Here is a 26,845-nt window from a genome sequence, read left to right on the forward strand (position 1 = left end):
ACTCTTACATATGCCCAGTTCAGTGGAATTTGCAGATTGTAATGTCTGATGCAAACTAAATTAACCCTCCTTCGGGAAAAAAGGACAAGTGACCTAAAAAGATTTCTGCAAAGAAACAGCAAGAAAAGAGCAGTGCTTCCCCCTAATCCTAGGACATGATTTCATGTGACATTCCATAAAGAGAAAACAAGGGCTCTCTGTTGAGTGCTGTGGTTGTGGTTTCCAAAAACGCAATCTCTTTCATCAGGATAAAGGTGAACTTTAAACAGTTGTTGAGGAAGTAACTTTTTTGGAAGGAAAATAATATAGAGAGCATTTAGAAATAAAATTTGAAAGCGTTCCCATTGTTGCAAGATTTTGTTGCTGAAAATCTTGTGTGTGCCATGATCTTTCATATTGGCGCCTTAAAAAAAAGGAGTTTTTTTAACTTGCTTAAAAATCTTCCAAATGAAGAGTTTGAGTGGGTTTAAAATCCATTTGCTGGAAGTATTAAAATGCAACATATTCCAATTTCTTTGCAAGAACAACTGATTGACATGAGAGAAGATGGAAATTTGAAAGTCAATTTTGAACAAAACCTTTGCATAATTGGTGGATGGCACTGAAAAATGAAAAATGAATGTCAAGACTTAATGAGTGGAGCCCAAAATGCACCCCACCCGTCTGGATCCAGGTATCTCGGTGAGGCCCTCTTTTCAGCTGTGACAGCCTTGAAACCTGAATATTAAGTAAACCGAATTTAGTACCAGACATTCAAGTCACTGCTCTACAAAGTGTTAAACCAGGCTTTTCAAAAATAAAGAAGCATCTTGAAAGGCATTGCTCTTGCTGTGAGAACAAAAAAAGGGATTCTACACCATGATTAAATGAAAGGTCATAAACATGACTTTAAAACATGGTTTTTATTTATTACATTTTTCATTTCTATGTATATGGCTTTATAATATACATGATATAATAATATACATGATATCTGACTTGTACATATATGAATAATGTACGTGATGCATTTTGTAATGTCCATAGGTTTATGTAATATACATACTAACATATATTCATGTATACAGTTCATGTATATAAAGTTCTATGTATATAATTTATAAATTCGTAGTTACCAGGGGTACTCAATATTTCTTACTGATGGATGTATGAACCGTAAAGTTTGGGTTCAAGGATGTCTGCAGGGCCGGGGACCCTTCCTCTAGCTCTGGCATTAGAGACAGCATGGGGCGCCCTCTGTCCTGGGTAGGGGTATCCATAACAAAGATGTTCCCGGACTGGGCCTCACCTGGTCTGCAGATGGAGTTTCAGGCATACACATTTTGTAGCTAAGGAGCCAGAGGTATGGAAGAGTAAGACCTGAGCCCACCCCACCTTCTGAGGGCAGTCCCTTCATAAGGACCAGAATGCCTACCCCTGCCTGAGAAGGACCTCACTCCTCTCCTCCTCATCCTTCCCACTGTAACAGCGGAAGGAAAACAAAACTATTCTCCTCCTGCTCAGAGGGAATCAGGAAGTCTTGAGAGGGTAACTGTCTTTCCTGGAGCATCACAGCAATTTGCATCACAGCAAATTGGCAATGGAGACTAAGTGTGAATTCAGGGATCCAGAGGGCCAGGTCCAGCCTTTTACCTGACTTGGCCTCTCTGGACCTTGATGCAGAACCTGGTTTTTAGGTACCAAAATTCTAACTATCATCTCTATTTGGGAAGCCCTTCCTGCTCTTAATTTTGGTCTTGCATGCCGCAAATAAAGCCTAGAATGTTCGGGATGCTAACCACTCAGGTCAGTTCTCTGCCTCCACCGTAGCAAACAACATCCCTCCCCAGCATCTTTCACATCTGTCTTAACCCTGAAGAAGAAAGAGTTCCAGAGAAAAGTGAGGCCTGTCCCTGTGCCATACTATCAGGGCACTCAGCACCTCCCTGAAGCAAATACCTTTATATGGCACAAATATGTTCATGTTATTCCTCCCCTGGTCCTACTCTGCTTCAAAGCATCCCCTTGTATCTCCACTGCCCACAAGAGAACAGCCAGGCGGTTTAGGCCAACCCACATACCCTTCTCCCCTGGCCCAGCATCACCCACTGGCAGGAAACAGAAACCACACTAGCTAATTTAAGCAGCAAGGAATTTCATGTGTTCTGTGCTTACAAAATCATCCGAAAGCCTAGAGGAACAGGCTGCACCTGCAGGAATGGTTCCCAGGAAAACATGAGGCCCCCGCTTAGGAACTGCTCCCTCTGCTCCCTTCAGGAAGGTAAAGAATCAGAGGCTACCCAACGTCTGTTGACCTCAAGAACCATCACCTCACTGATTCAGGATCAGGAAGCTGTTTCAGCAACAACCTCTCCACACCCACAAAGCCCAACCCTGGATGCCAGAAGACAGCAGCCCCAGCATCCCAGTGTCTTCCCATCCATGCTGGACCGGCAGCAACAAGCCATATTCCCAAGACCACAGGACTGACACAACCTGTCATCTCACCAGGACTTCAGAGGCAAAGGAATGTGAAAAATACAGAAAAATGCATGTTCTGCCTTTTTGAAAATCAATCAACATACTCCATCCCACCCACAAGCTGAAGAAGAAAAATCACACAATCATATCCATGGCTGCATTTCTGTCCCGCCCCCTGGGGACACTGATCATGTCAGGGGGAAGGAGAGGAGCAGAGAGAGGTTGGGAGAGAGGCAAGGTGGCATGGGGATGGCAGCTGAGACTGGAATTGGTGCTCCTAGGACTGACTGAAGGTGTAGGAAGTGGCCACCAAATGTAAACAAAAAAGCCACACCTTCCAAGAAAGACTATGACCTCAGGCACAGGGTCATAAGGCTGGGGGGGCCTCTCGGCCCTGAATTACTGCCACAAAGACTACCCTTTGTGCCAGCCCCCAGGGTTAACGGAGAACCCTACAGTCCTGGCCCAGCACGATCAGCTCCCCGTGACCTGCCCTTTCCACAGGTCCTCTCCTCTCCGCCAACCCCCCTCTCCCACGCACTCCCCATCCCTGCCCCCCATCCAGAGCTGCAGCGCCGCCGAAGCCGCTGTTTGCCATGCACCCTGGCTTGTCACTTGCAGCCTGCATCCTCCCCACTTTCTTTGTCCAAAGACACAACTGCTCACCAAGTCACGTGCCCGCCGGGCGCACAGATGTCCAGAGATGACTTTCAATGCGGCCATCAGGAGGGACACCTTTTTATAACTTTGCCGGCTGGGCTCCCTGGCCTCCCATGACCCTGGTTCATCAGGCCTCCACGAAGCCACGGGGTATCAAAAACTTTAAGGCTGGGGTGCCTGGGTGGCTCAGTCAGCTAAGCATCTGACTCTTGGGTTCGGCTCAGGTCAGGATCTCAGGGTTGTAGTAAGATCCCACCATGATGGGGTTCGGCTCAGCGTGGGGTTGGCTTGGGATTGTCTCCCTCTTCCTGTCCCTCCTCTTCTGCAACCCCTCCCTCCCCACCCCGCTCACAGGCTCATGCACTCTGTCTCTCTCTTAAATAAATTTTAAAAATCTTAAAAAAAGAAAACTTGAAGGCCAAAAGCCTTTCCCTTGAGCATAATGGGGGCACTGAGCAGCCCACATGCCTATCCACGAGACCAGCCACTGCTGGGATCATCGTGAGTCCCTGGGCTAGAGACTTGGCTGGCTCCCTCACTGCAGACCAACCTACCCAGACCTGGCTCAGCTCTAGCACCGGGGCCTTCCCCCACCATGACGGGATGCCCCCTCGCAACACTCTGGGACCCCGGTCCGGAACAAAGAGGGAGTTGGGGCCAGGGAGAAGGGATGCTTAGACTTCTGGTCTCTCTGCCATCACCCTCACAGGGAGCTTCTGCCCTGGGGCACAGACCAGACCGTGCAAAAGACTAGCTATGAGTGAATTAATGAAGTGAAGCAAAGCTACACTCCCCTTCTCAAAGTCCTCCGGACACTCAGAGCCTCCTTCCCTTAAGTCAGAAGCCCCATTCCCAGGCGAAGAAGAAAAAAAAAAAAAAAAAAGAAAATGTAAGATCTATGCCCAGTCTTAGTTCCAGTGGGCCCCTACCCTACGCCTGCCGCAGGGCAACCCACCCTGGACAGCACAGGAGGGGGTGGGGGAAGGGGCTCCTGCCCACTGGCATCCTGCTTTCCTAAGCCAGCGCCTTCACTGTCCGCTCGTTCTGCACCCCGTGGTGCTTTCCCTGGCTGGCACATGGTGGGCGGAATGCCCACATCGCCCCTTAGTCCTAACAAGGCCCTGTCCCCGTGACAGAGCTTGTCTCTAGCAAGCAGGACTCCGCTGACCATGCAGTCCATGGACCCCTCTTCCCGTCACAACACAAGGGAGTTAGGAGGGGTGAGCGGGACAGGCAAACAAGAAGCTTGGGAATCACGTACACACACACACGCACACACACGCACGCATGCACACAGCCCCAGCAACTGCCAGGGCTGGTGCCCGTGCCAGCCCCACCTGAGCTCATCAGACACAGGCGGGGCCGGCCTGCAGGCTATCAGCCACGTGTAGGGCTGGAGGGGAAGAGGGAGGGAGGAGAGCCGTCCGCTCTTAAGGCAGGTCTGGAGGTGAACCACACCTCCCCTTACTCCACACCTGGACTTTGAGCAGCCTTGGTCCCAGGAGCCAGGAGTGAACACAGCAATCTGCCTGCCCGGACTCCAGGTACGTGCCTTTATTCTCCAAAAAGAGAGGGAGATTCAGCACCGAAGCCAACCTGACTCATTTAACCCTTTGTCCTCAGCTTCTCCACCTGTCCCTGGGGGCTAGAAGTCAAAGCAGAGAGAAAAGGGAGGAGGCTAGAGATGAGAGAGGTGGTCTCAGGACCACAGACCCTGGAGGTCAGCGTTTTAAGAGAATGAAATCTATGCCCCTCAGGGCACAGATGAGAGAACCAAGGTCTGGGGGGGGCAGGGAGAGGGGTTTGGAAGAGGCTTGCCCGAGGTCACAGAGACTTGGGAAGGGAATGGACACAGAACCTAGGCCTCCTGCCTCCCAGCACAGAGCCCAGAACCTGGCCCTGAGTGCTCCCCCCTGGCCCCCCTTCACCGGTGCTGGGCCCTTCCCAGGCTGCCAGGAATCCAGGGGTGGGGGCTGTGGCCAGGTTCTGTTTCACTGGATCTGGGTGAAGGGATGAAACAATCTGAAGGCACTTGTCAAGGATGGGGGGAGGGAGGCAGTGGAGCGGGCTACTGAGGCAAAATGCTTTTGAGGAGGCTCAGGCTTCACCTTCTGTCCCCTCTCCCTTCCGTGACCTGGGCTTAAGATAGGAGGGAGAGAGTAAGTCAGTGAAGTGGCAATGGGAGTTTGCCAAGGTTTCAGGATCTCTCCCTCCGGAGCCCTTGGGAACAAAGAAAGATATTTGAGTCGATCTGAAGGGGGAATATATGGGAGAGGCCTATGAATAGGGCAGAGCTGGCTGGAGCCCTCCCATGTACACAGGCAAGTACACACGCATACACACATGCCGCCCCCCTCCCCGCCCGCAAAGTCTGGAGCCCCAGGGACACTCCCCTCCTCCTTAGAGCAGGAAAGAAAGAGCTAGAGAAGTGGGCTGGTGAGGGTGCCCAGAAAAAAGGAATGAGACGCAGACTCAGCCCCACACCACTGGTGGCGTGATTCAGGGAGTATTCAAAGGGAGAAGAGCTTGAACAAGAGCCTGAGTGCCTGCCTTTTGCTCAATCCCAGGCCTGTCCAGGTTTGTCTGGAACCCTGTCTGGGTTCCAGAACCCCAGAAGGGGCAGACATGAAAAGGGTCTTAAATCTATGAAGTAGCGATATAGGGTTAAGAGTTTGGGACTGTGGGGGCGCCTGGGTGGCTCAGTGGATTAAGCCTCTGCCTTCGGCTCAGGTCATGGTCTCAGGGTCCTGGGATCGAGCCCCGCATCGGGCTTTCTGCTCGGTGGGGAGCCTGCTTCCCACTCCCTCTCTGCCTGCTACTCTGTCTGCTTGTGCTCTCTCTCTCTCTCTGTCAAATAAATAAATAAAATCTTTAAGAAAAAAAAAAAGAGTTTGGGACTGTGGAGCTACGAGCCCAGGTTCAAAGCCACTGGGTTCAAACCCGCGTTCCACCAGTGGATTCTGCAGGTTCTGTGACCTTAAGCAAATCCCTGAACCTCTCCAGCACCACAGTAAAAGTACCCTCCGCACAGAACCACTGAGAAAATGTAACAAGTAAACTTAAAGTTGTTATTATTATATCCCCATCATACAGATGGGACAACTGAGGCCTGTAGAGGAAAGAGTAGCACAATAGCAGTTTCCAGTCAGTAAGGAGGCATCCTAGATTCTGGTCCTGAGTGATGACCCAGGCCCCCAGTGTGCTCTCCAAGTCAGTAACCTCCTCTGCCGGGCCCAGCCAAAAACCCTACAGGATGCACCGAGATCCTGCCCCAAGAAACCCAGACCCCTTGGAGGATGTGTGGAAAGAGCCACAGCTCCGTGTCCTCAGCTGCCCCCAGGAAGTTGCTCGGAGGCCTAGTCCCTTCCACTGCCATTTATAGACAGGCCGGTGTCTGGGACGTACCGCCCGCTCCAGGTCTCAGCCGAGGAGAGGTCTGGCAACAGAGCCTACAGGAACCATGGGGGACAAGGGAGCCTGGCTTTTCCCATTAACTTAAAATGCAACCTCAGGCAAATCATACGCCCTCTCTGGACCTTAGATATCCCTCCGCATTTGAACCCCATGAGGTATATGGAGTTAGGAATCCAGGTCCCTTCCTCCAGGAAGTCCTCCCTGACCTCTGCACCAGTGCTACAGAGTCTCCTCTGTTTTGCCCCTCCATGGTAACACTGTTTATAATTGCTCACCTGCTTACTTGTCTGTTTCACTAACTGGCCCACACACAGTAGTAGCTATTAAATGCAGGGTTCCTGACATCAGGCAGCCTGAGGTCCAGGCCTGCTCTGACACTTGTATGACACAGCATGATGCTTGGGCAAGTCACTAACCTCTCTGTCTCTCCATTCACATATCATAAAATGCAAAATAATAGTATCTACCTCAGAGGGTTGTTAGGAGGAGTTTAAAAGACTTTATGTGTAATATAGGTGCATAGTAATCGCTCAATAAATATTAGCTGGTATTTATTTAATAAAGAAGGCTGTAACAGAGCAGATATTCGGTAACCTCTGTTGAAGTGATTTTATTTGACAGTCACCTGCATAGTGCTTATTACGTGCCCTGCACCATCCTAAGCATGTTACAAATCTCAACACATTTTATAGTTAAGGAAAATTGAGGCACAGAGAAGTTAATTAACTTGTCCAGCATGGCACAGCTAGTAAGTGGTAGAGCCAGAATGCAAACCCAGGCAATCTGGCTCCAGTACCCATGTTTTTAATGAATGAATAAACATGCCTTTGCTTGGGGGGAGGAGTGGGAGGAACTTCAACTACCAAAGTTACTCAGTTCCCAACCCTGACCTCTTTCAGATTCTGGAAGCTCCTGGTTGGCAAGTGACATATCTGGGGTGTAAGTGAGGCTGGTTTGAAGCTAGAGGCAAACAGACAGCCATTACCCCCACCATGTCACAAGTGATGTCCAGCCCCCTGCTGGCAGGAGGCCATGCAGTTGGCTTGACTCCCTGTGAAGAACCCAGGAGGACCCTGCACCCAGCACCCAGCCCTGGCCTGCCACCCCAATGTCCTTACTACACCACAGAAGGCTGGGGAGCCCAGGGCCTGATGGCCCCTACGCCTTTCAAGGGGCCCCCCAGCAGGCTCCAGCAGGGCCCAGAGACTGGAGCCAAAACCAGCCGCCTCCTACAGTCCCCCGCTGAGCAGACCTCGGGGACCCTGGAGGACCTCAACTCCTACATTGACTTCTCACTGGAGAGCCTCAACCAGATGATTCTGGAACTGGACCCCACCTTCCAGCTGCTCCCCCCAGGAACTGGTAGCCCCTGGACTGAGCCGACCCAGAGCACTACCTCAAGGAAAAAGAAAGACGACGCTGAAGCCTTGGGTAAGGATCTGGGACACAGTGCCAGGAGGGGGTGCTTGGGAAAAGTGATGAATACCTGTTTTATGGGATCTTTCAGGAACTTTAAATAAGCTAATGTGTGTGTGTATATATATATATATATATATATATATATATATATATATATGAATGAATGTCATACAATGCCATACATGTAAATAAGAGCTCAAGAAATGTGGAGTCCCTGAACCTCACTGTTCCATAGTAGATCTCTTTAAGTCCTAACCTGGGTCCCCTGAAACTTTCATGGGATTGCTCTCTGGGCCTCTGTCCCTTTTTAGGGGTTATCTCTCTGGAGAGCTGGAAGCAGTAGGGTTGGAAAGACACAGAATTCAGTCTGTTTAGGGCGGAACCCTGCTGTGGGTAAGCAGTGGTGTGCTGGTAAAGGTTTAACAACGAGCTCCATGCTGGGGTGCTAAAGGCTCCAGCTGGAAACATCTACCAAATTTCATGGGATAGACTCTCTCACTATGGCCAGTCTCAGGCTACCAGCATGATGTCACCAAACGTAGCACTGGAAAGAGATAACCTGTAGACGGCCATTACGGTATATACGGTATTTCTACCAAATAACCTCTGGAGTATAGATCATACTGGAGCACCTGACTGGCTCGGTCGGAAGAGAGTGTGACTCGCAACCTCAGGATCATGAGTTCGAGCCCCATGCTGAGGGTAGAGAATACTTAAATAAATAAAATCTTATTTTTTTAAAGATTTTATTTATTTATGTATTTATGTATTTATTTATTTGAGGGAGAGTGTGAGCACATGAGGATACAAGGAAGGGGAGGGGCAGAGGGAGAGGATCTCAAGCAAACTCCATGCTCAGCATGGCTCAGTCTCACGACCCTGAGATCATGACTTGAGCGGAAACCAAGAGTCAGACGCTCAACCAACTGAGCTAGCCAGTGCCCCCCAAAAGAAATAAAACTTTAAAAAAAAAGAATCCAGATAATAGCAGCATCTAGTTAAATAACTGGTATATGATGAATTGTATTTATTACTTTTGTTTTTATTGTAAGTTATTTCATTGTAGGCTTATGTAATTTAATTTTTAATAACATCTGAGTTTAGAAATCAGCTGGACAAAATCCTAAAAATTTAACAGTCTGCTCTTGCGAGCTGGTACAAGTCGGCTTCAATACACCACTGCATACAAGGGAGTCTAGAAATCTCTACACCTGGTGTCAGTTTCCCAAACAAAGGGTTTCAGGTATATTCTGAGGATGAGGGTCAAGGAGCAGCAGTCCCATTAGACAGGCTAGAAGACTGAGGTCTCCGGGATTTTAAAGGATCAGCACGGATTAAGGGGTACAATGAGAATCAGTGATAGGGTCCATGAGAATTTCCACTTATTGAGATCTTATAATATCCAGACTCTGCTAAGCACCCTACAGGAGAACATTTAATCCTCCCAATCTATCCCCATGAAATATTTCATCACCATTTTAGAGACGAAAAATACTGAGGCTGACAGACTTCAGTAAGGAGTCAGTCTAGCCTAATCTACTGGAGGTGGGCAAACCTTTTTTTTTTGTGTGTGTGAAGATTTTATTTATTTATTTGACAGAGATCACAAGCAGGCAAAGAGGCAGGCAGAGAGAGAGAGGAGGAAGCAGGCTTCCTGCTGAGCAGAGAGCTCCATGCGGGGCTTAATCCCAGAACCCTGGGATCATGACCTGAGCCGAAGACTGAGGCTTTAACACACTGAGCCACCCAAGCGCCCCTGAGGTGGGCAAACCTCATACAAGCTAGTGACCTCGCTCCTCTGTTTCATATTCTTCATCTGTAATACAGAGATGAGTTCTTACCTCCATGAGGGTTGCAGGGTTTAAAAGAAATAACACTTGGCTGTTTATCAGAAATCCTGACATGCTGTTAGTCATTATAAATGGTAGCTGTTTTCATTAAACACTGGGGTGGCATTTAGGACCCGCCCCAGGGGAAGCTCAGGGACTGGGGTGGAGGTAAGCCCAGCACCCAGATCCTTTGGTGCCCCAGTTCCCAGTCTCCAGCCTGCCTTCTGCCTCTCCCACTGAGCATTGCCTGCCAGGGCTGTTGAAAGAACCACCTCTACCCCCCAAGATCTTCCTGCCTCTTGAGGCCAGTCACAGGCATGTCTCTGCAGGGAAGGTGGCTTGGGTCTAATTATCACTGGCAGGAGCAACCTCAGGGCTTTAATGTTCATGCCCCAATGTAGGGGTTCCACACACTCAGGGCCTGCAGGGGCAAGACCAGCCTCTGTGGAGCATCCACATGTACGGGGTGGAGATGTGAGCAACATCCCTTTCCTCCAAGGGGCCAGTGGTCAGTAGTCTGTGTTCTCAGATGCTCTGGACACAACCTGCCAAGGCGAGGAGGTGTCCACCTGACTCTGGGTGGCAGAGGGGTTCGGGGGGTGAGCGAGCAGCCAAGAGTGGTCAGAGAGCTTTGATGAAGCCCCCTAGTTCTGCCCTAGCATCTTCTGATGCAATAAGAAAATCCTCTCCTCTAACCTCTGCCTGAATGACGGTGACACCTGGAAATTCACTACACCCTGAGACAGGCGGCACAGTCAGCTCCCCGTTAGAAAGTCCCTCTCTGCGTTCCTTGTGATACCTAATAGTGTGTCACTGTGATGGGTGGCACCTGTCCCATGCATCTCAACCTGCCAAAACCCTCCCCTCAGACCACCACAACCGGTGACAGAGCGCTTGCCAGCCCATGGCAGCGTAACTCGTTCTGGGCATCGTGATGAGCTCTCACTGGGCCAAACATATCCAAATGTGTGGGACGCCCTCCCTTCGCCTCTCATCCTTCCTTCTCTTGGGGTGTCAAAGGGAAGGTGTTCTATAATTGTGGTGCTAGCAGATGTTCACTGTTTCTCTTTGTCCTCACTTGGCAAAATTAAAAATTAAGCATTGGCGATCCTATGTTTCTCCCTCCCCTAAATATATATAGATAGATTGTGTAGTGCGTGATCTCAGCCTCTGCCTGGGAAGGAAACAGCAGTAGCCTCATTTTACAGAGGACAAAGTGAGGCTCAGGAAGAAGAAGTAATGACCCAGGGTTACACAGCCAATGGGTCGTAGGTCAGGCCCCAAAGCCTTGGATTTTGGCCTCCAAAGTCTGTGTTCTTACCTTTCTCTCTCGCCAGCTTCCTGTCCTCCGGAGCTTCGAAGAATAGATCTGTTTGAAGGCAGCCTTCAGGCTCCTCTTCTGGGGCTCCCCCTCCCCCAGTGCTCACAAACCTCCCCCAGCTTCCCTGCCCCTGCCTCTTGCTTACCTTCCTTCAGACTGACCCTGGGGGGCTCCCAACCCACACGGAGCATGGCTATTCCAAGCAAACACCATATCCATCTCCGCCACTCCCTCCCCTCCCCATCTTTGGAACAAGCACCCACATTTCATTTTCCAGCAATTTCTGCCAGGCAAGGCTGTTTGCCAATTCCAAGGGAAGGGTGTTTAATAACTGTCTCTCTGCCCCCCACCCACATGCCCCTTCCACCAGCCCAGCCTGGCACTGGCGCCTACATCCACCCAGCACTGCTGGGACTTGCCCCACGGGCTTGTAAACAGCGGCTGGACCCAGGTGAGGGTGTGGGGGGGCCTCCACCTCCCCTAGCCACATGCACCTCGGGGCAGCAGGGAGAGGTGACTCACAGCTCCAGGACTCCTTCCTTCCTCCCTTCCCACCCTGCTCTCCTTGTTCAGTCCCCCGAGCAACGCCTTTGGTCAGTGTTGGGATGACCTGGTAAGTAGGAAGCCCAGAGCTTCACCAGGTGGAGATACCCTCCCCCAAAGCAGCCAAGCACCTTTTCAGAGCACAAGGCCTTGGGAAAGTATCCTGAGGAGTCCCTTGTCCTGGAAGAGGCCCTCCAAACACAGCACAGGAGCAGGAGTCAGATTCCTCCACTCTGGCTGTGTGGCATCGGATAACTCCCTTAACCTTTCTGAGCCTTGATTTCTCATCTATTATATGGAATTCATATTATTTTCTAGTTCAATAGAGTTGTTGTGGGGGTTAAATGAGCTAGTACAGGTAACGTGTTTGCAACAGTGCTGGCACACAGCACTCAGTAAATACCAGCCTTAAAAATTCTGCAGTAAATGCCAGCCCCATTGCCACATTTCTCTGAGCCTCAGTTTCCTCCTGAGGAATGTTGGCATTGGGCATAAGGGCCAAGAGGATTGTGGGTAAAAACACGATGAAGTCCTATAAAAATAGAAGTTGGGCTTGCCAACCTTCCAGAAGAATCCACCCCATTCCAAGACCTCTACTCTTTCAGAACCCACAACACATTGTGCCATATAGTCTTTTCTTACCCTTGGCAGAGGGACTCCCCCCCTTAGCTGGACAGTGTCAGCCTCTGGCCAATACTGGCCTCAAAAAGCAAGCAGGCAGGAGGAGTTCTCCAAAGCGCACCATGGGCCAGGATCCAGGCACCATTCATCAGTGTCTTTTATCCTTACCACAACCTCAGGAGGTTAGTTTTCGATCCCCACTTTGCAGATAAGAAAACTGAGGCTCACAGTGTCTAGGAAAGTTACCTGATGCCTCTTGGCGGGAAAGTGCAAAACGAGAACTCACACCCAGGTTTGTCTGATGGCAAAGCCAGGCCTGTTCCTACACCCCTTGGAACAGCATGCCTGGGTCAGCCTGCCAGCCCCCCCTCATCTGATGTAATCCTCCACCCCCACCCCAGCCTAAGCAGGCTCAGACAGAAGCAGTAACCGCCAGCAGGCTCTGAGGTCCTACCCAGGAGCGGGCTGGGGCAGGCAGGGATTCCACAGAGTAGGAGGGAGTTGGTTCATGGCCAAAGCCCAAGGGGGATGGGAGGCTGGCAGACAGGGGCTGAAGGTGCAGTTTCCTGCTGACTTTGCCCCAGTTTCCATCCTGGGAAGCCAGAGACAGGACTCGACAGGCCTCTAGGAGGGAAGCTAGGTAGCCCCCATCTCCTTCCACTTTTGCTGGAACAGCACCAAGGACAGTTCCCCTCCCCCAGGTCAGGAGGCGGGGTGTCCACACTCACCATGGGGAAAACCACAGGGCACTCCACTCCAGGGAAGAGCAAGTTCTCAGAACAAGAGCCCTGGGTGCCCACACTGGGGAATAGAAGCAGCATTGGAGTGAGTCACCACCCTGGGCCGTGTTTGATAACCATCAACTACATACCAGTTAAAAGCATGACCTGGGAGGTCCACAGCTGGATAGTGTAGCAAACCCTGGCCTCTGGGAGCCCCTGCTCTAAAGCAGAGTTCTCAGACTCTAAAGTGCTCTTAGATGCCAGGGAGTCTAGCTAAAATGCAGATTCTGCTTCAGCGGGTCTGGGGTGGAAACAGATTCTGCACATCTGACCAGCCCCCAGGTGACATGGCGCTGCTGGGCAGGGGGCCACCGAGCTGTGGCTTGGTGCCCAGTGGAATCGGCTGGGGAACTAAACCAGCCTGATGTCTGGGTCCACACTGGAGATTCTCATCTATTTGCCACAGAGGGTAGCCTGAGTATCAGGACTTTGAAAAGCTCATCGGGTGATTCTAGTGTGCAAACAAGCATGAAAACCCCTCTGTGCCTTGACTGTAGGCACAGATGTAGAAACAGCCTTCACCAACCCTGAACAATGGAGCCATCAGAAGATGTGACTGGCACCCTCTATAAGCAGTCCTTTCAACCTGGGGAGGGGGACATTCACACAGGAAAGGATTTGCTATTTTTAAAGTATTTGCCGTGTGCCAAGAACAGTGCTATGCCACCTGCATTCATCTCATTTCATCCTTACTTACCAAGAGACTGGATATAGTCAGCCCCATTCACGAGTGTGAAAGCCGAGGCTCTGGTTGGTGAAGTCGTTTGGCCAAGTGCTCTAATATTAAGTGGCAGAACCAGATCTGAAACCCAGATCTATCAGACCCCCAAGCCTGTGTTCATTCCACTGCATCCCCCACCAGAAGGAGGAATCACAAGGAGGGTGACTTTGGAACTGTGCCTAGAAGGGGGAGCCGGGTGCTAATCCTAACCCAGCAAACTTGTCCTCTCTTGGTTTCCTCATCTGCCTAAAGGAGGGGAGACCAGAGGTTCTGGAAGACTCTTCCAGAATTCTTGTCTAGGAGTCCAGGCTCCTAGGTTTCACCAGTGCTCTGTTCTCTCCCCAGACATAAAGTACATCGAGGTGAGCTCTACCAGATCAAGGGGTCCCGATGGCCCCCAGTGCTGCTCCAGCCCATCTGCCACCCCGCCCTTTGGCTCCCCACGCAGTGGTGGCCTCCTCCTTTCCAGAGACATCCCTCGAGAGACTCGAAGCAGCAGTGAGAGCCTCATCTTCTCTGGGAGCCAGGGCAGGGGGCACCAACGCACCCCTCCTCCTTCAGGGGCTCCCTCTTCCCATCCTCCACCCTCTCCCAGCATCTCCATCCCCTGCATGAGGAGCAAGGCCTCGGGCTCTCACGGCTTGGGATCCCCACTGGCGGCTTCTCCAGGCTTGGAGAAGGGTCTGGCCCCACAGCGAGGCAGCCGGGTCTCCGTGCTGTCAGCCAGCCCAGTGTCCGATGGCAGCTATGTGTTCGGAAGGTAGGTCGCTCCCACTATAGCTTCTGATATTGTCTCTGCAACACACACACTCACACACATCCTAAAATCAGACAGGCACCCCGTTCTAGCTGAGCAAAATCAGGGTGCACACCAAAAACAAAAGAGTGAATATTCTCTTTTATGCCATCACAGCCATTTGGACCTCAAGCTTTCCTCAAGCACTTAGACTATAACTCAAAACACAAAATTTTTTATTTATGCTGACCTCTTGGGAGGAGAACGGTTACATTCATGAGGCTCACCTGTATCCTTTCCAGCACTCACACAACCAATCTCAAAGAAGGGATTTTTTTTCTCTCCTTTTTTTTTTTTTAAGATTTTATTTATTTATTTGACAGAGAAAGATCACAAGTAGGCAGAAAGGTAGGCAGAAAAAGAAGGGCTTTTTTTAAAACGTCAAAACACAGGGATGTAAATAAAATTTGGAGGTCTAGGGTAAACCATTAAGGAAAGAAAAGCCTCCTTCCTTCTTCCCTAGCAGGAGGGAGGCAAGCTTGCCTGGGCATTATTTGTTGCTAGCAAAACCTAGCAGGAGGGAGGGGAAACTGCCCAGTTTGCTGACCTCACAGTAGAGCTGCACACACACACACCCAACCTGCACATGAGGACCACACCACAGGACCTCTGTCCCCCATACCGACTCCAAAGCCGATGTGCCAAGGCAGTCCTTGGCAAGGAGGCCAGGATTCCACAGCCATGGCCGTTGGCATGGGCCTCCAAGCTCAGAGAAAAGTCTAGCTGAATGCAGAGCTGGCCTCCTCCTCTTCCTCCAGCTGGGGAGTTCCCTCTGCATCCGCCATGGACGTGGTCCAGCCAGCATGCAGGGCTCGCTCTTGCGAATTTCGGGTACTTGTGTGATAGCTCAGTCAGACCTGCCCGGCTGGGAAGACGGAGGATATCCAGTCCAGCCTAAGCCCACATGACCTGCAAGGGATCAACTCATTAGCTACTTTAAATGACCAAAGACTCTGCAGTACAGGGACATTTCTGTATCCTTCAACATCCCTTCGGGATGAGGTGGGCATGTACTTTGCTCTGGGCTGTGGGGGATGGAGTATGCAATACTCAATTTAACCAGAGCTGTGGGCACCCAGATCAATAGATTTTGGAGCCTGCCTCTGGCTCCTGCATGTCCACTGACACCCTAATACCCTGCCTGTCTGGTGTCCTCCTTGCAGCAGCCAGTCCCTCATCCACTCCAGCATTTCCAGCCATCAGTCATCTTCTAGATCCTTGGAAAGCCCAGCCAGCTCTTCCTCCAGCCTCCACAGCCTGGGCCAAGTGTCCCTGTGCACAAGAGCCAGCGACTCTCAGGTCCCCGGCAATCCCACCTCAAACATGGGCCAACCCAGAACAACTCATTCCCCGCCAGCGGCCAAGGAGCATGCCAGCAGCTGTCCACCATCCATCACCAACTCCATGGTGGACATACCCATCGTGCTAATCAATGGCTGTCCAGAACCGGGGTCTCCCCCAACCCAGCAGATCCCAGGACACCAGGACTTTGTCCGACCTGGGGCCACTTCTTCCAGCAACTCTTGTCCAGCCACCAGGAGCCACAGCCAGACCCTGCCAGATGCCCCTCTCACCACACCCTCGGAGGGTATGTTGTAAACCAGTCCTTCAGCCATTGTGAGGTTTGGCTTGGGGGCATAGACAAAGCATCAGTGGGTTTCTGCAACAGCAGGTCCATGTGCTAAATACCTACTGTGTGCCAGGCAGTTTGCCAAAGAGTAGAGACAGAGACGGACACAGCTTCAAAAGAGACAAAAACCAAAGATCACTATAGAGTAGAACAAACACAGAAGTAGAGATGTCCTAAGTCTTATGGGGCCACAAAGGAAGGGGTGATCTTTTTTTTTTTTAAGATTTTATTTATTTATTTGACAGACAGAGAAGGGGTGATCTTTTTATTCTAAACAACTCCTTGGAGTTTTTTACTCCTTGGAGGAAGTGACATCTGAGTTGGATCTGGAAAAGAGGATCAAATGTCTAGAGCCAGAGCAGGACAGGAGGGGCCTTCCGAGCAGAGGGAACAAGTCCATGGTCATGGAGGTGTAGAAGAACAAGCATGTTCAAGGAATGACTGGAGTGTTGGGTGTGGGATGAACTGGTTGAGAAATCTGGAGCGAGATTGGGAAAGGTCTTGAACACCAAGCTAAAGGATGGATTTTCCCTGTTAGACTGCGGGGTAGGGGGTGAGGACGGGTCTAGCGGGAGTCTCAAACAGGAAAGTGATGGGGTCAGAGGTATACATTTAATAGATCACCCCAGCAGCTGGCAGTTGACTTGCAGGGCCCGGCTTGGACAGGGAGAGCAGCTTTGTTTTGATTTTCATCATGAAGTGGTCCAGACAAGCTGTAACGGGGGCCTGTACCAGGGCAGGGCAGGGCGGAGGGGAGAAGACAGAGCCAGGAGACCCTCAGGATATGAAAACAGCAGGCTTGATGACTAATCCAAGAGAGGGAGAAAGAGAAGGAGAGTCAGTCCTACCTCTGACGTTCATGGATGACGAGTATACAGAGAGCAGACGGAGACAATGCATTCCAATTCAGACAGCTAAAAACCACAAAGCAGAAAACACCCTCCTTCCCGTAGTCTGTGACTACAGGCGTCCAAAAAGAACAAAACCAGCCAGAACCCAAAGCCGTAAACACAGAGGCTCAGGCTTAGCACCCGCAGGGTACACGTCTCCAGAGTAGAGCCCCCCCGCCCCGGCAGAGCCCCAGGGACACTGTCCCCCCTCTCCCCCGTCGCTCAGCCACAAGCATCAGGGTGACTCCTAGGGGTGTGAGGTTCAGTCTGGCCCGCACTGCCATGCAGGAAGCCATGTCAATGTAAGCAAAAATGGCACGACAGGTGTGCCTTTGAATCTGCTCTGATTGTTTTCCCAGGACAAATCATTTGCATTTTAGTACTTTTTTTTTTTTTAATAATGAGTTACTCTCAGCTGGCCACAACACATCTTTTCAAGGTGCCAAAATTGAGAACCACTGTTCTCTGCCTTAGGGACCTGGGGAGATGGCCATTGTGTCATGGCAGAGAGCACATTTACTAAGTCCGGTGATGTTCCCATCCTGGTTTGGTGATGCCCTGGGATATCACTAATTATACCCTGGGGTCTTATCAAATTCCACAAACTGTTCTCAAAACAAAATCCACCCTAATTGCCTAGGCTATTGGAACGTCAAAAACCCTCAGAGACTGCTTAGTACACTCAGTCCCCTCTGGGCTTTAGAAGCAAGACTGTTGTCCCAAATAGAGTCAGGAATCCTGTCTCCTGACTTCCGCTCAGGCTCATCCAACCAAATCTGCAGCCTTTCTTTCCTCAAACTTTTCTTTCATTTTCTTCTCCAAACTTAACATGCCCCCAAAGACCCTTGTAGGATTCTTAAGGGGGAAGAGAGGTTAAAACCAAACACGATGCCTCTCAGAATCCCTTGTCTCTTCTTTCCATCCTCACCAGACAACACAAGATTTGAGAAACTGTTTCTCATTAAACTGAGATTTTATCTGTTTGTGATTCATTACCAAGGATACAAGCGGAGACTCCTAGGTCCTAGATGTGCCAAGCCCTGAATTCTTCTGTTGGATTTTGCCTCTTGTAGGCAGATGGAGATACAATGGGGTTGGGATAGGGTAGGATGGGTTGAATGGGACCACTGGGCAGAGGTGGGTGAAGGGTGTCTCAGCTCCCCTCTGTCCAGCCTAAAGTGTTCTCCCCTCTCTATCTCCAGGTCCCACCAGGGACATGCAGCCCACCATGAAGTTTGTGATGGACACGTCTAAATACTGGTTTAAGCCAAGCATCACCCGGGAACAAGGTAAAAGGAAGTGCTGTGTTTCAAGGGATGAGTGATCCAGGAGTCAAGTCTGGGTCTTGTACCTTATATCAGGCAGATGGGGCCCTGGGTCACGGTAGGGGAGGGAATGGCAAATGGTAGGTCCAGGGAAGGGGGATATCGTGCAAACCCCATGTCCTGAGGAAATAGGGGCTGCAGCAGGAAGGGTGGAGATTAGACAACAGGAAGGACTTCCTGGGAACGCAAGGTGATTCTGTAATGTCTGCTCTATGAAGATTCTATGGGGCTGGGAGACAGGGGGTGTCCCCTGCAGGTGGGGGTGGGTGGCTAACTCTCTCTGACTCAAGGATTGTTCTAGCAATCGAGCTGCTGAGAAAAGAGGAGCCTGGGGCTTTCGTCGTGAGGGACAGTTCTTCCTACCGAGGCTCATTTGGCCTTGCCTTGAAGGTCCAGGAGGCCCCTGCTCCTGCCGCGAACCGGTCAGGTATGCACCCGCCTCTTTATTCAAGGCCTCACAGAGGCAAGGGGCTGTGGTAGGTTCTAGTCCTAGCTCCCCCGCTACCTTGCAGCCAGCCCGCAAGGACTCCTGGGAGGAGGCCCACCTCCTGCACCAAGGCTCTGTAAGGAGCTCCTTCCACGGCAAGCCTGAGTTTCCTCTGCCTCCAGGAGTCCCCAGATTCCCTGCTCTGCTCTCATGGGAGCAAGAGGAGGGAGTTTCCAGCCCCTCTTCAGGATGCTCTCCTCTGCACCCCACCCAGCTGTCCAGACCAGCCTTATTGTGAGGGAACCTGATGTGGTAATAACGTATGTGTCCCAGCTTGTCATATGTATGCGAGGGTTTCTCAAGTGTGATAGCTTATCGAGGGTATGCCCTGGCTTATTACATGTGCATGATAGCTTATCACATATGTGCTGGTTTATCACACTTGTGAGAGCTTATCACATGTTTTCCCATGGTCTCACACACACAACACACATCTCTGGGGCGTCCCTCCTGCCCTGGGATACCTCGCTGGGGAAAGAGGTATAACGAAATGTACTATAATGAAAGATCATTATAATACAAGGTACCTAAGTTACAGCCCCTCCCCAAGCCCCAGGGTATAGCTCCATGTAACAAAAGGGTCAGGTAAACGGGGCTCCAAGAGTTAGTTAATTACCGCCCGCCCCACCCCCTCCAGAGCAAAGACAAAAACCCCAATTTTGTGCTCTCTACACTATGCCGCTCTGGTTAAATCAGAACATGAGATCTGGAGCAGGGCTGGTTTTCAAGGAAGCCTTGCCAACAAGCCCAGAGATGAGGAAGCCATGGGCTGGTGGAGAAGAGCAGAGGGGTCCTGTTTCCCTCCAGGGCCAACCAGTTCCAGTAGGGACCATCTGGTGGAGAATAACAGCCCCTGGGAAGGACTGGGTAGAGGGAGAGAGAAATCAGGCTGATGGATTGATTTCATCCCAGTAGTTGTTGGGACCATCCCTGGTAGCCCTTGAGACCAAGAGAAAGTTCTCCTAAAAGGAGAATTACTGGATGCAGAAGCCTTAGAGCAAACATGTTGGGACCTCCTTTGTGGGAGGCCTTGAAGACAGGGTCCCACCTAGCAGTCCCACCCCGAGGCAGGTGACGAACCAATTAACCTCTGGGTGCACCTAGAGGAGGCGGGTCAGGGAATGAATGGGTCAGTGTTCGTTGAACACTGGGCTCTGGAACTCCCATCCTCATGCACTCTTTCCTCTGTCCTTGTCCAGGTGAGGACAACAGCGACCTCATCCGTCACTTCCTCATCGAGTCTTCTGCCAAAGGGGTGCATCTCAAAGGAGCAGACGAGGAACCCTACTTTGGTGAGCCTCTCCAGCCTGCAGGCCACTGGGGGTGGGGGGGGCGCTCTTCTGAGCTGGGAGACTGATCTGGGGAATGCCTTCTCACACAGGGCTATCTGTTTCCTTGCAGGGAGCCTCTCTGCCTTTGTGTGTCAGCATTCCATCATGGCCCTGGCCCTACCCTGCAAACTCACCATCCCACAGAAAGGTGGGTCTGGGCCCCCAAGAGGCAACACCAGGGCACTAGAAAGACTCCTAGTGGTCACATCCCACCTTATTTATGGATTAGTGTCACAATTAAAAGTGATTTGCCTAGCATCCTCTAGCATCTCCACTTCCTGGCCTGAGAATTTGAGAATGTCGACCTCTATGAACCTCTGTTTCCTCTTCTATGAAGTGAAGACAGCCATCATCATACTTACTTACAGGATTGGCTGGGGGTTAAAAGAGCTGGTCCAGGCAAGGCTCTTATCACAGAGTATATATTTGATAAACAGGAGCCTTCTTCGAGAGGATGAAAGGAGCATAAAGCAGCCGGTTTGGAGAGGGCAGGGTTTTTTTCTCCCAGATCCAGCCTTTACTGGGCGCTCCCTCATTCACATGTTCCTCACCACAACTGTGTCAAATAGGTGTTATCCCCATTTCATGGATGAGGAAAGGAGGGCTCGTGGAGCTGAGTAACTTGCCCAAAGACACACAGATCAGACCTCAAACGAAGATCAGGAAGTCCCATCCTGAGCCCCCAGCCCCGCCATGCCAGCAGCCAGAGTAGATAATCTCTGAGTGTCCAGGACAAGCAACTGAGGGGTTCTGGGAGAGGACATAGAGCAGGGGGATCCCCCGGTGTAGTGATGGGGAAAGCCTCCCTACATTCCGCAAAGAAAGGTGTGGGTTTGGGGTGGGGTCTGAAAGAAGGATCAGAGGCGTCTGAGGACCAGGTGACTGCCCAGTCCTGGGACTGGAGGAGTGTGGGGGCGGGGGGGATCAAAAGGCTTGCAAGTCAGGCATCTGGGGAGCCCCAAGTGGCCCTGTTTGTCTAATTAGGGTAATCACACCAGGTTTCTCAATGGCTTGCTTCCTGGGGGCAGAGGTGGGAGATGTTCAAAGGGATTAATGTTCCTTCGTTCACTCCATCCCCCCCCCACCCCGCCCCCTCTGGGGCCTGTTACTTTGCTTTGGCTCAGAATTGGGAGGTGGAGTCTCCTCGGACACTACAGACAGCCAGGCCTCCTGCCTGAAGAAATCTGCAGGTGAGCGGTGTTGGGGAGGCTCCAGGCTTGCCTGCACCCCCGGAGGGTGCCTCCCAGCCCCCCCACACACACACGTGCATGCACAGGTCCACACATGTTCCCACTCCAGCTCTGTTTCTTCGTCCTTAAAAGAGGTGCCCTGCGGTCTTCCCCGTCCCTATAAACCTAGAGGTGAGAGTCTGCAAGCCTGGGGGTGAGGAGTGCAGAGGTGGCAAGAGAGGGGGGGTTGGTGGGTTTACACCCCATCCTGGACACACATGGGCACATATGTACGTGCTGGGGTCTCTCTGGTTCTAAGGGACCTGCCCTAGAGGAGATCTCTGGGTCCGGGATCCTCTGTGGAGTGTCGGGTCCAAGTCTTGGGGGTTTCAATAGGGGAAAGGTTGCTCCTCTTCACAGCCAGACACCAGGCACAGACCAGCGCTTGTCTGAGTGCCTCCACCCCATTCTTGTCTTGCACCTTCTCTTGACAATGAACCAGGGCCGCAGGGTGGGTGGAGGAGGTGGTGGCAGGGCTAAGCATGCTTCTGGACAGAAGGAAGATTTGCCTGGACATCCCTATACAGAGAGCAACAGCCCCTCTTTTACTCAGCCCCAGAGGGCCAGAGGCCAGAGCAATGCAGAGCAACGTCCACTGGAGTTGGCCTTGAATTTCAGTCAACTCCACAACTCCTGCCTGCCTGCCTGGTGGCTCAGAGGAATCCCTGATTCCTGAACAAGGAAGAGCCCAGACACCTGGCTCTGGGCAGAGGGAGGACCAGGGCAAGGGGGAACGCTTCCTGCCCCTGCATGGTGGATCTGGCAAGGCCTGAGCACAGCGTTTACCTCCCACAGGCTGCCATGCCCTGTACCTGACCTCTGTGAGCGTGGAGACCCTGAGCGGAGCCCTGGCCGTGCGGAAGGCCATCTCAACCACCTTTGAGAGGGACGTCCTCCCCACACCCACTGTGGTCCACTTCAAAGTCACTGATCAAGGCATCACCCTGACCGATGTCCAGAGGAAGTAAGGGACTTCCCTTGCCCTGGGGCTGCTGGGCAGGGCAGGGGGATCTGGAGGGGATAGCTGAGATGGCTGTGGATCACAAAGAAGGTACGATCCAGGATCCTGGACTCCATATGGTCGGTGGCTTGCTGAGTGACTCCAGACAAGTTCTCTGCACTCTCTGGGCCTCATGCCAATGACCTGCTACCAAAGTCCCCCTTCCCCGAAACTGATGGAGATGGAATTTACCAGTATTCGTTGGGTACTGGTTAAATCGGCATCCCCTGATGGAACGACCGCAGAAGGCCAGACTCTGGCTGCCCACTGGGACACAGTGGATGGAATCCCTCCTTCCCAGGGCTCAGGGCTTCCCAGTCTAGCAGGCGCCTGGTCCTGGGCTAGAGGAACAATAGATGAGCAAGACATCATTCCCATCCTCAAGCCGTTAAATGACACCGTGGGCAGAGGGCGGAGAGAGGGCAGAAAACCTAAATATATAAGACACAAGGCAGAGTCACTCCATGAAAAGACAGAAGTTCAGGGCACCTGGGTATGTCAGTCCATTAAGAGTCTGCCTTTGGGCTCGGATCATGATGTCGGGGTCCTGGGATCCAGCTCTGCGCCAGGCTCCCTGCTCAGCGGGGAGTCTGCTTCTCCCTCTCCCTCTACCCCTCTGCTTGAATTCTCTCTTTCTCTCTCTCAAATGAATAAAAAAACTTAAAAAAAAAAAAAAAAAAGGAAGGGCACCTGGGTGGCTCAGTGGGTTAAAGCCTCTGTCTTTGGCTCAGGTCGTGATCTCAGGGTCCTGGGACTGAGCCCCACATCAGGCTCTCTGCTCAGCAACGAGCCTGCTTCCCCCTCTTTCTCTCTGCCTGTCTCTCTGCCTACTTGTGATCTCTGTCTGTCAAATAAATAAATAAAATCTTTAAAAAAAAAAAAAAAAGAAAAGAAAAGAGAGAAGTGCAAACATATGCCCCAGGGCCCAGTAGTAGGAAAGTATGTACCAGGCTGTAAGGGGTCTAATTGGGAGGCTTCTTGGAGAGCGGGGCATCTAAACTTTGGGAAAGCTGGAGATGATGGAGGTAGGACATGGCACTGGGACCAACTCTCACCAGCTGTCCTTCTCTTCCAGGGTGTTTTTCCGGCGCCATTACCCCCTCACTACCCTCCGCTTCTGTGGCATGGACCCCGAGCAACGGAAGTAAGTTCAAGGCTGGGCCAAGCTCAAAAAGCCATCCAGGGCCCAGCTGCCCACTGAAGTTTCTTGCTGACTCTGGGACTGGGGTCACAGACAAAGCCTGTGAACCTCGAGTGGCCAGGAACAACAGGATGAAGGGAGGGGACCCGGTGGGGCGTGGTCACAGCTGGCCATTGTCTCCAGCTCCTCAGCCAGAGTCCTGTGGAATGCAGACAAGCCTCAGTACTCATTCCTGTCCATCTTCCTTTCCCACAGGTGGCAAAAGTACTGCAAGCCCTCCTGGTAAGGCCTTCAGTCAGTCACCCTGTCAGTCACCCTGAAAGGTCTCCCTGGGCCAGAAACTGGGACCCAACAAGAGAAGGAACTCGGGGAAGGAGGGAGGCCCTTCTTAAGACCTTAAGAGAGCCCATGGTTTGATGGGGGTAGCATAGGTCCTCAGAGATCCTCCAGTCTGAAGGGGGAGACATGAGCCTGGGAGCCCTTGGTCTTAGGTAGGAGGCACAGTCTCTAATCTCAGGGAGCCTTAACTGATGGGGATACTGCAGTCTGATGGTCAAAACACGTCCTTGCCCTCAGGAAGCTTCTACTCTGATAAGGAATACATAGGTCCTGTCCTGAGGGAGCTCTCATTGAAAGGAGAGAAACCCAGGTCTTAAACTCAGGGATCTCCCAGTCTGACAGAGGAGGTCCATCCCACCCTCAGAGAGCTGGGGAAGGGGTAGGGCAGAGCACCAAACTGATCTCACCCCTCCCAGCCTCTCTGAGACCCACCACTTCACTCAGGCTATGTTCTCCCACCAGGATCTTCGGGTTTGTGGCCAAGAGCCAGACAGAGTCACAAGAGAATGTGTGCCACCTGTTTGCGGAGTACGACCCAGTCCAGCCAGCCTCCCAGGTCATCAGCCTCGTGGGTGCCCTACTGCAGGACACAGAAAGGATGTAGAGGAAGGGAGCTGCCCGCACACCTTCCCTGACATCCCAAGAGGGCTGGAACCCCTGAGCAGGAGCTTGTGGCCACACTAATGAGCTAATCTATTGGGCTGGAGGAGAACGGTATCAAGTGAAACCCTGGAAACCCTATGACCATCAGCAGTGACCTTCATCCAGACCCAGCTGTCTCAGTTTCCTCAACCATAAAAAGAGGCCAATAGACAGGACCAGCTATGCTTCTCAGACTTTGATGAGATCTTAACAAGCTCCCTGCGATTCAGAAGCATGCCCACATCTGAGGACCCTGCATGGAAACAACCTCTGAGGACGCCTGCCTCCATCAGCTGGGACACTACCGACATAGCACAGAGTTAGAGACCTGTGACTCTCTATCATGGCGAACAGCAGGTGCTGGGTCAGGACCCATGGGCCCCTCACACAAGGCTGACCTGGGAGAGGTGATATGCAAGGATCGACCGAAGGATGGATAGATGGACTCTATTTCCCTCCAGATCTGTTCCTTTCCCCAATCCCATAATAGCTTCTTGGGCAGCTGTTCCCAGGACAAAGCAGAATCTGTCTGCCCTGGACTCTTATTTAAGACAATGTGGACACGGTTTTCAGGGCAGCTTAGCAAGGGGGAACTTGTCCCCAAGGTCAGAGACCACCCAGCTGCCCTCACGTTCTTGATGTCTAACCCCCACCACTGCAAATGAGTATCAGCCCCATCTTTTCTCTCAATTTTTTGGGTAGCAAGTGTCCCCCAGCAGGCGTCACAATGGCCCTCGTGCTGTCTATGTAACCCACAAGAGGTAGGAGGGGGCAGGGAGATCCCCCCGCTCTCCGGAGCAGACAAAAGGACCAGCTTTCTCTGGTTCTGCCTCAGCTCCAGACCTGCTGATTGTCCCCTACTCTCCAAAACACACACCTAGACAACATAGACAGGCCCAACAGGAAGGCATCTACTGTCCTTACAGCCACACGGGGGCAGCAGAGAGTCATGAATGCGTGCAGGCAGCCAACTCAAGAAGTTTGGAGAAGCTGGGCGGTCTTTCCCCCACCCCCACTTCCATCAAGATTCCCAAGAAGCTGGAATCATTTGTGCAATAGGTCTGGGGTCCTAAGAAAACCATACCGTGAGGATGGAAGAGAAGGCTCAGAGAAGAAGCCCGCTTTTGTTCTACAAGGAGCAAGTGCCTGCCCCCTCCCAGCTGTGGGCCCTGCCACCCATCGTTATCATTATCTTTGGCCATAGTTGGGTCTGGCGGATTGTGATTTCAACCCAGGAAACCAAAACAGACTGAGGCTGCCCTGGGCTGGTGCAACTGGCTGAGAGAAGCCCACCCAGCCTGTGCTCAGGAACTGCCCCATCCCTGGAGAGTAGAAAGCACTAGACAGGTTCTTAAGGTCATATTCAGGAGGCGGGCAGAGAGCCCCCCTTTTACCCATGGGTGGCTGTGTAGTTCCCGTGGAAAATAAAGCGTCTGTCTTGACAAAACAATCGGTTCTGAGACATTCAGGGCAGCCCGCTCAGAGGTGGAGACCTGAACAGAGAGGGGACCCGAGTTGGCAGGCGGTGGCTGTGTCGTAGAGAACACTCCTTCCAACACCCCTGGTCACAGCAGTACAGTCTGCACTGGCTTCCCTTCGTAAACCATCTCTTCAAACCATTCTGTGCCCCCACATGGCCCAAACACGCGGTTTTCTCCCTCGTGACTCCCTGGTTGCCTTTCTGCCAGGAAGACGAGTTGAGATCTCGCCCATGTCCCAGAGCTGAAGGTGAGTCTGTGTGGCCCCCCTGTCAGGTTCCAAGGTCTCACTTGGGCTCCCTGAGGGCCTAGGAGAGGCAGGAAAAACATGGGCAGGAGTTGGGAAGGGTCTCCAAACCCAAATGAGCCCTAAGCTACCAGCTCAGCCCTAGAGAAATAGACAATGGCTTCCTCATCCTGCCCTGGGCCTGGGGGTTGTACCACCAGCTTCTGCCAGCCGGCAGTCCAAGCCTTGGCAAGTGGTATAAAGCGGCCTCAGGAAATCTGCTTTCCGAAGGGCCTTACGAAGGAGAGCTGCTGCTTCTGTTTAAGCCGGGTTCTGTGACTCAGTGGCAGGAGCTGCCCTGGAGGGCCTGCAAAGAGACCCTCCCAATGACCTTGAATGGCTGTTGAGGAGACTGCCTCCCCTCCCACGACCAAACTTGAATTCCATCCTCCCACCCCAGCCCCCTCGACCTGGCCATGGACCCAGTCCATGGAAGGTCATATCTCTGCTACATTTACAACAACTCATCTTCCCTCCAGGAAGATTTAAGAAAGAACTTGA

General features: G+C 51.8%; 1 protein-coding gene across 1 annotated transcript; it reads left to right on the forward strand.

Moving 5' to 3' along the window:
* Positions 1 to 4,512: 4,512 nt before the first annotated feature.
* TNS4 (tensin 4) lies at positions 4,513 to 26,024 on the forward strand. Its single transcript, XM_047707108.1, has 13 exons — positions 4,513 to 4,664; positions 7,434 to 7,965; positions 14,116 to 14,530; positions 15,730 to 16,154; positions 18,289 to 18,375; positions 18,713 to 18,838; positions 20,098 to 20,190; positions 20,300 to 20,377; positions 21,354 to 21,419; positions 22,254 to 22,422; positions 23,534 to 23,602; positions 23,855 to 23,881; positions 24,401 to 26,024. Exons 2-13 carry the CDS (start codon positions 7,527 to 7,529, stop codon positions 24,540 to 24,542), a joined length of 2,136 nt encoding a protein of 711 aa, XP_047563064.1. The 5' UTR covers positions 4,513 to 4,664; positions 7,434 to 7,526; the 3' UTR covers positions 24,543 to 26,024.
* The last annotated feature ends 821 nt before the right edge of the window (positions 26,025 to 26,845 follow it).

The sequence above is a fragment of the Lutra lutra genome, chromosome 16 (genome assembly GCF_902655055.1).
Source record: "Lutra lutra chromosome 16, mLutLut1.2, whole genome shotgun sequence".
In the NCBI taxonomy this organism is placed as follows: domain Eukaryota; kingdom Metazoa; phylum Chordata; class Mammalia; order Carnivora; family Mustelidae; genus Lutra; species Lutra lutra.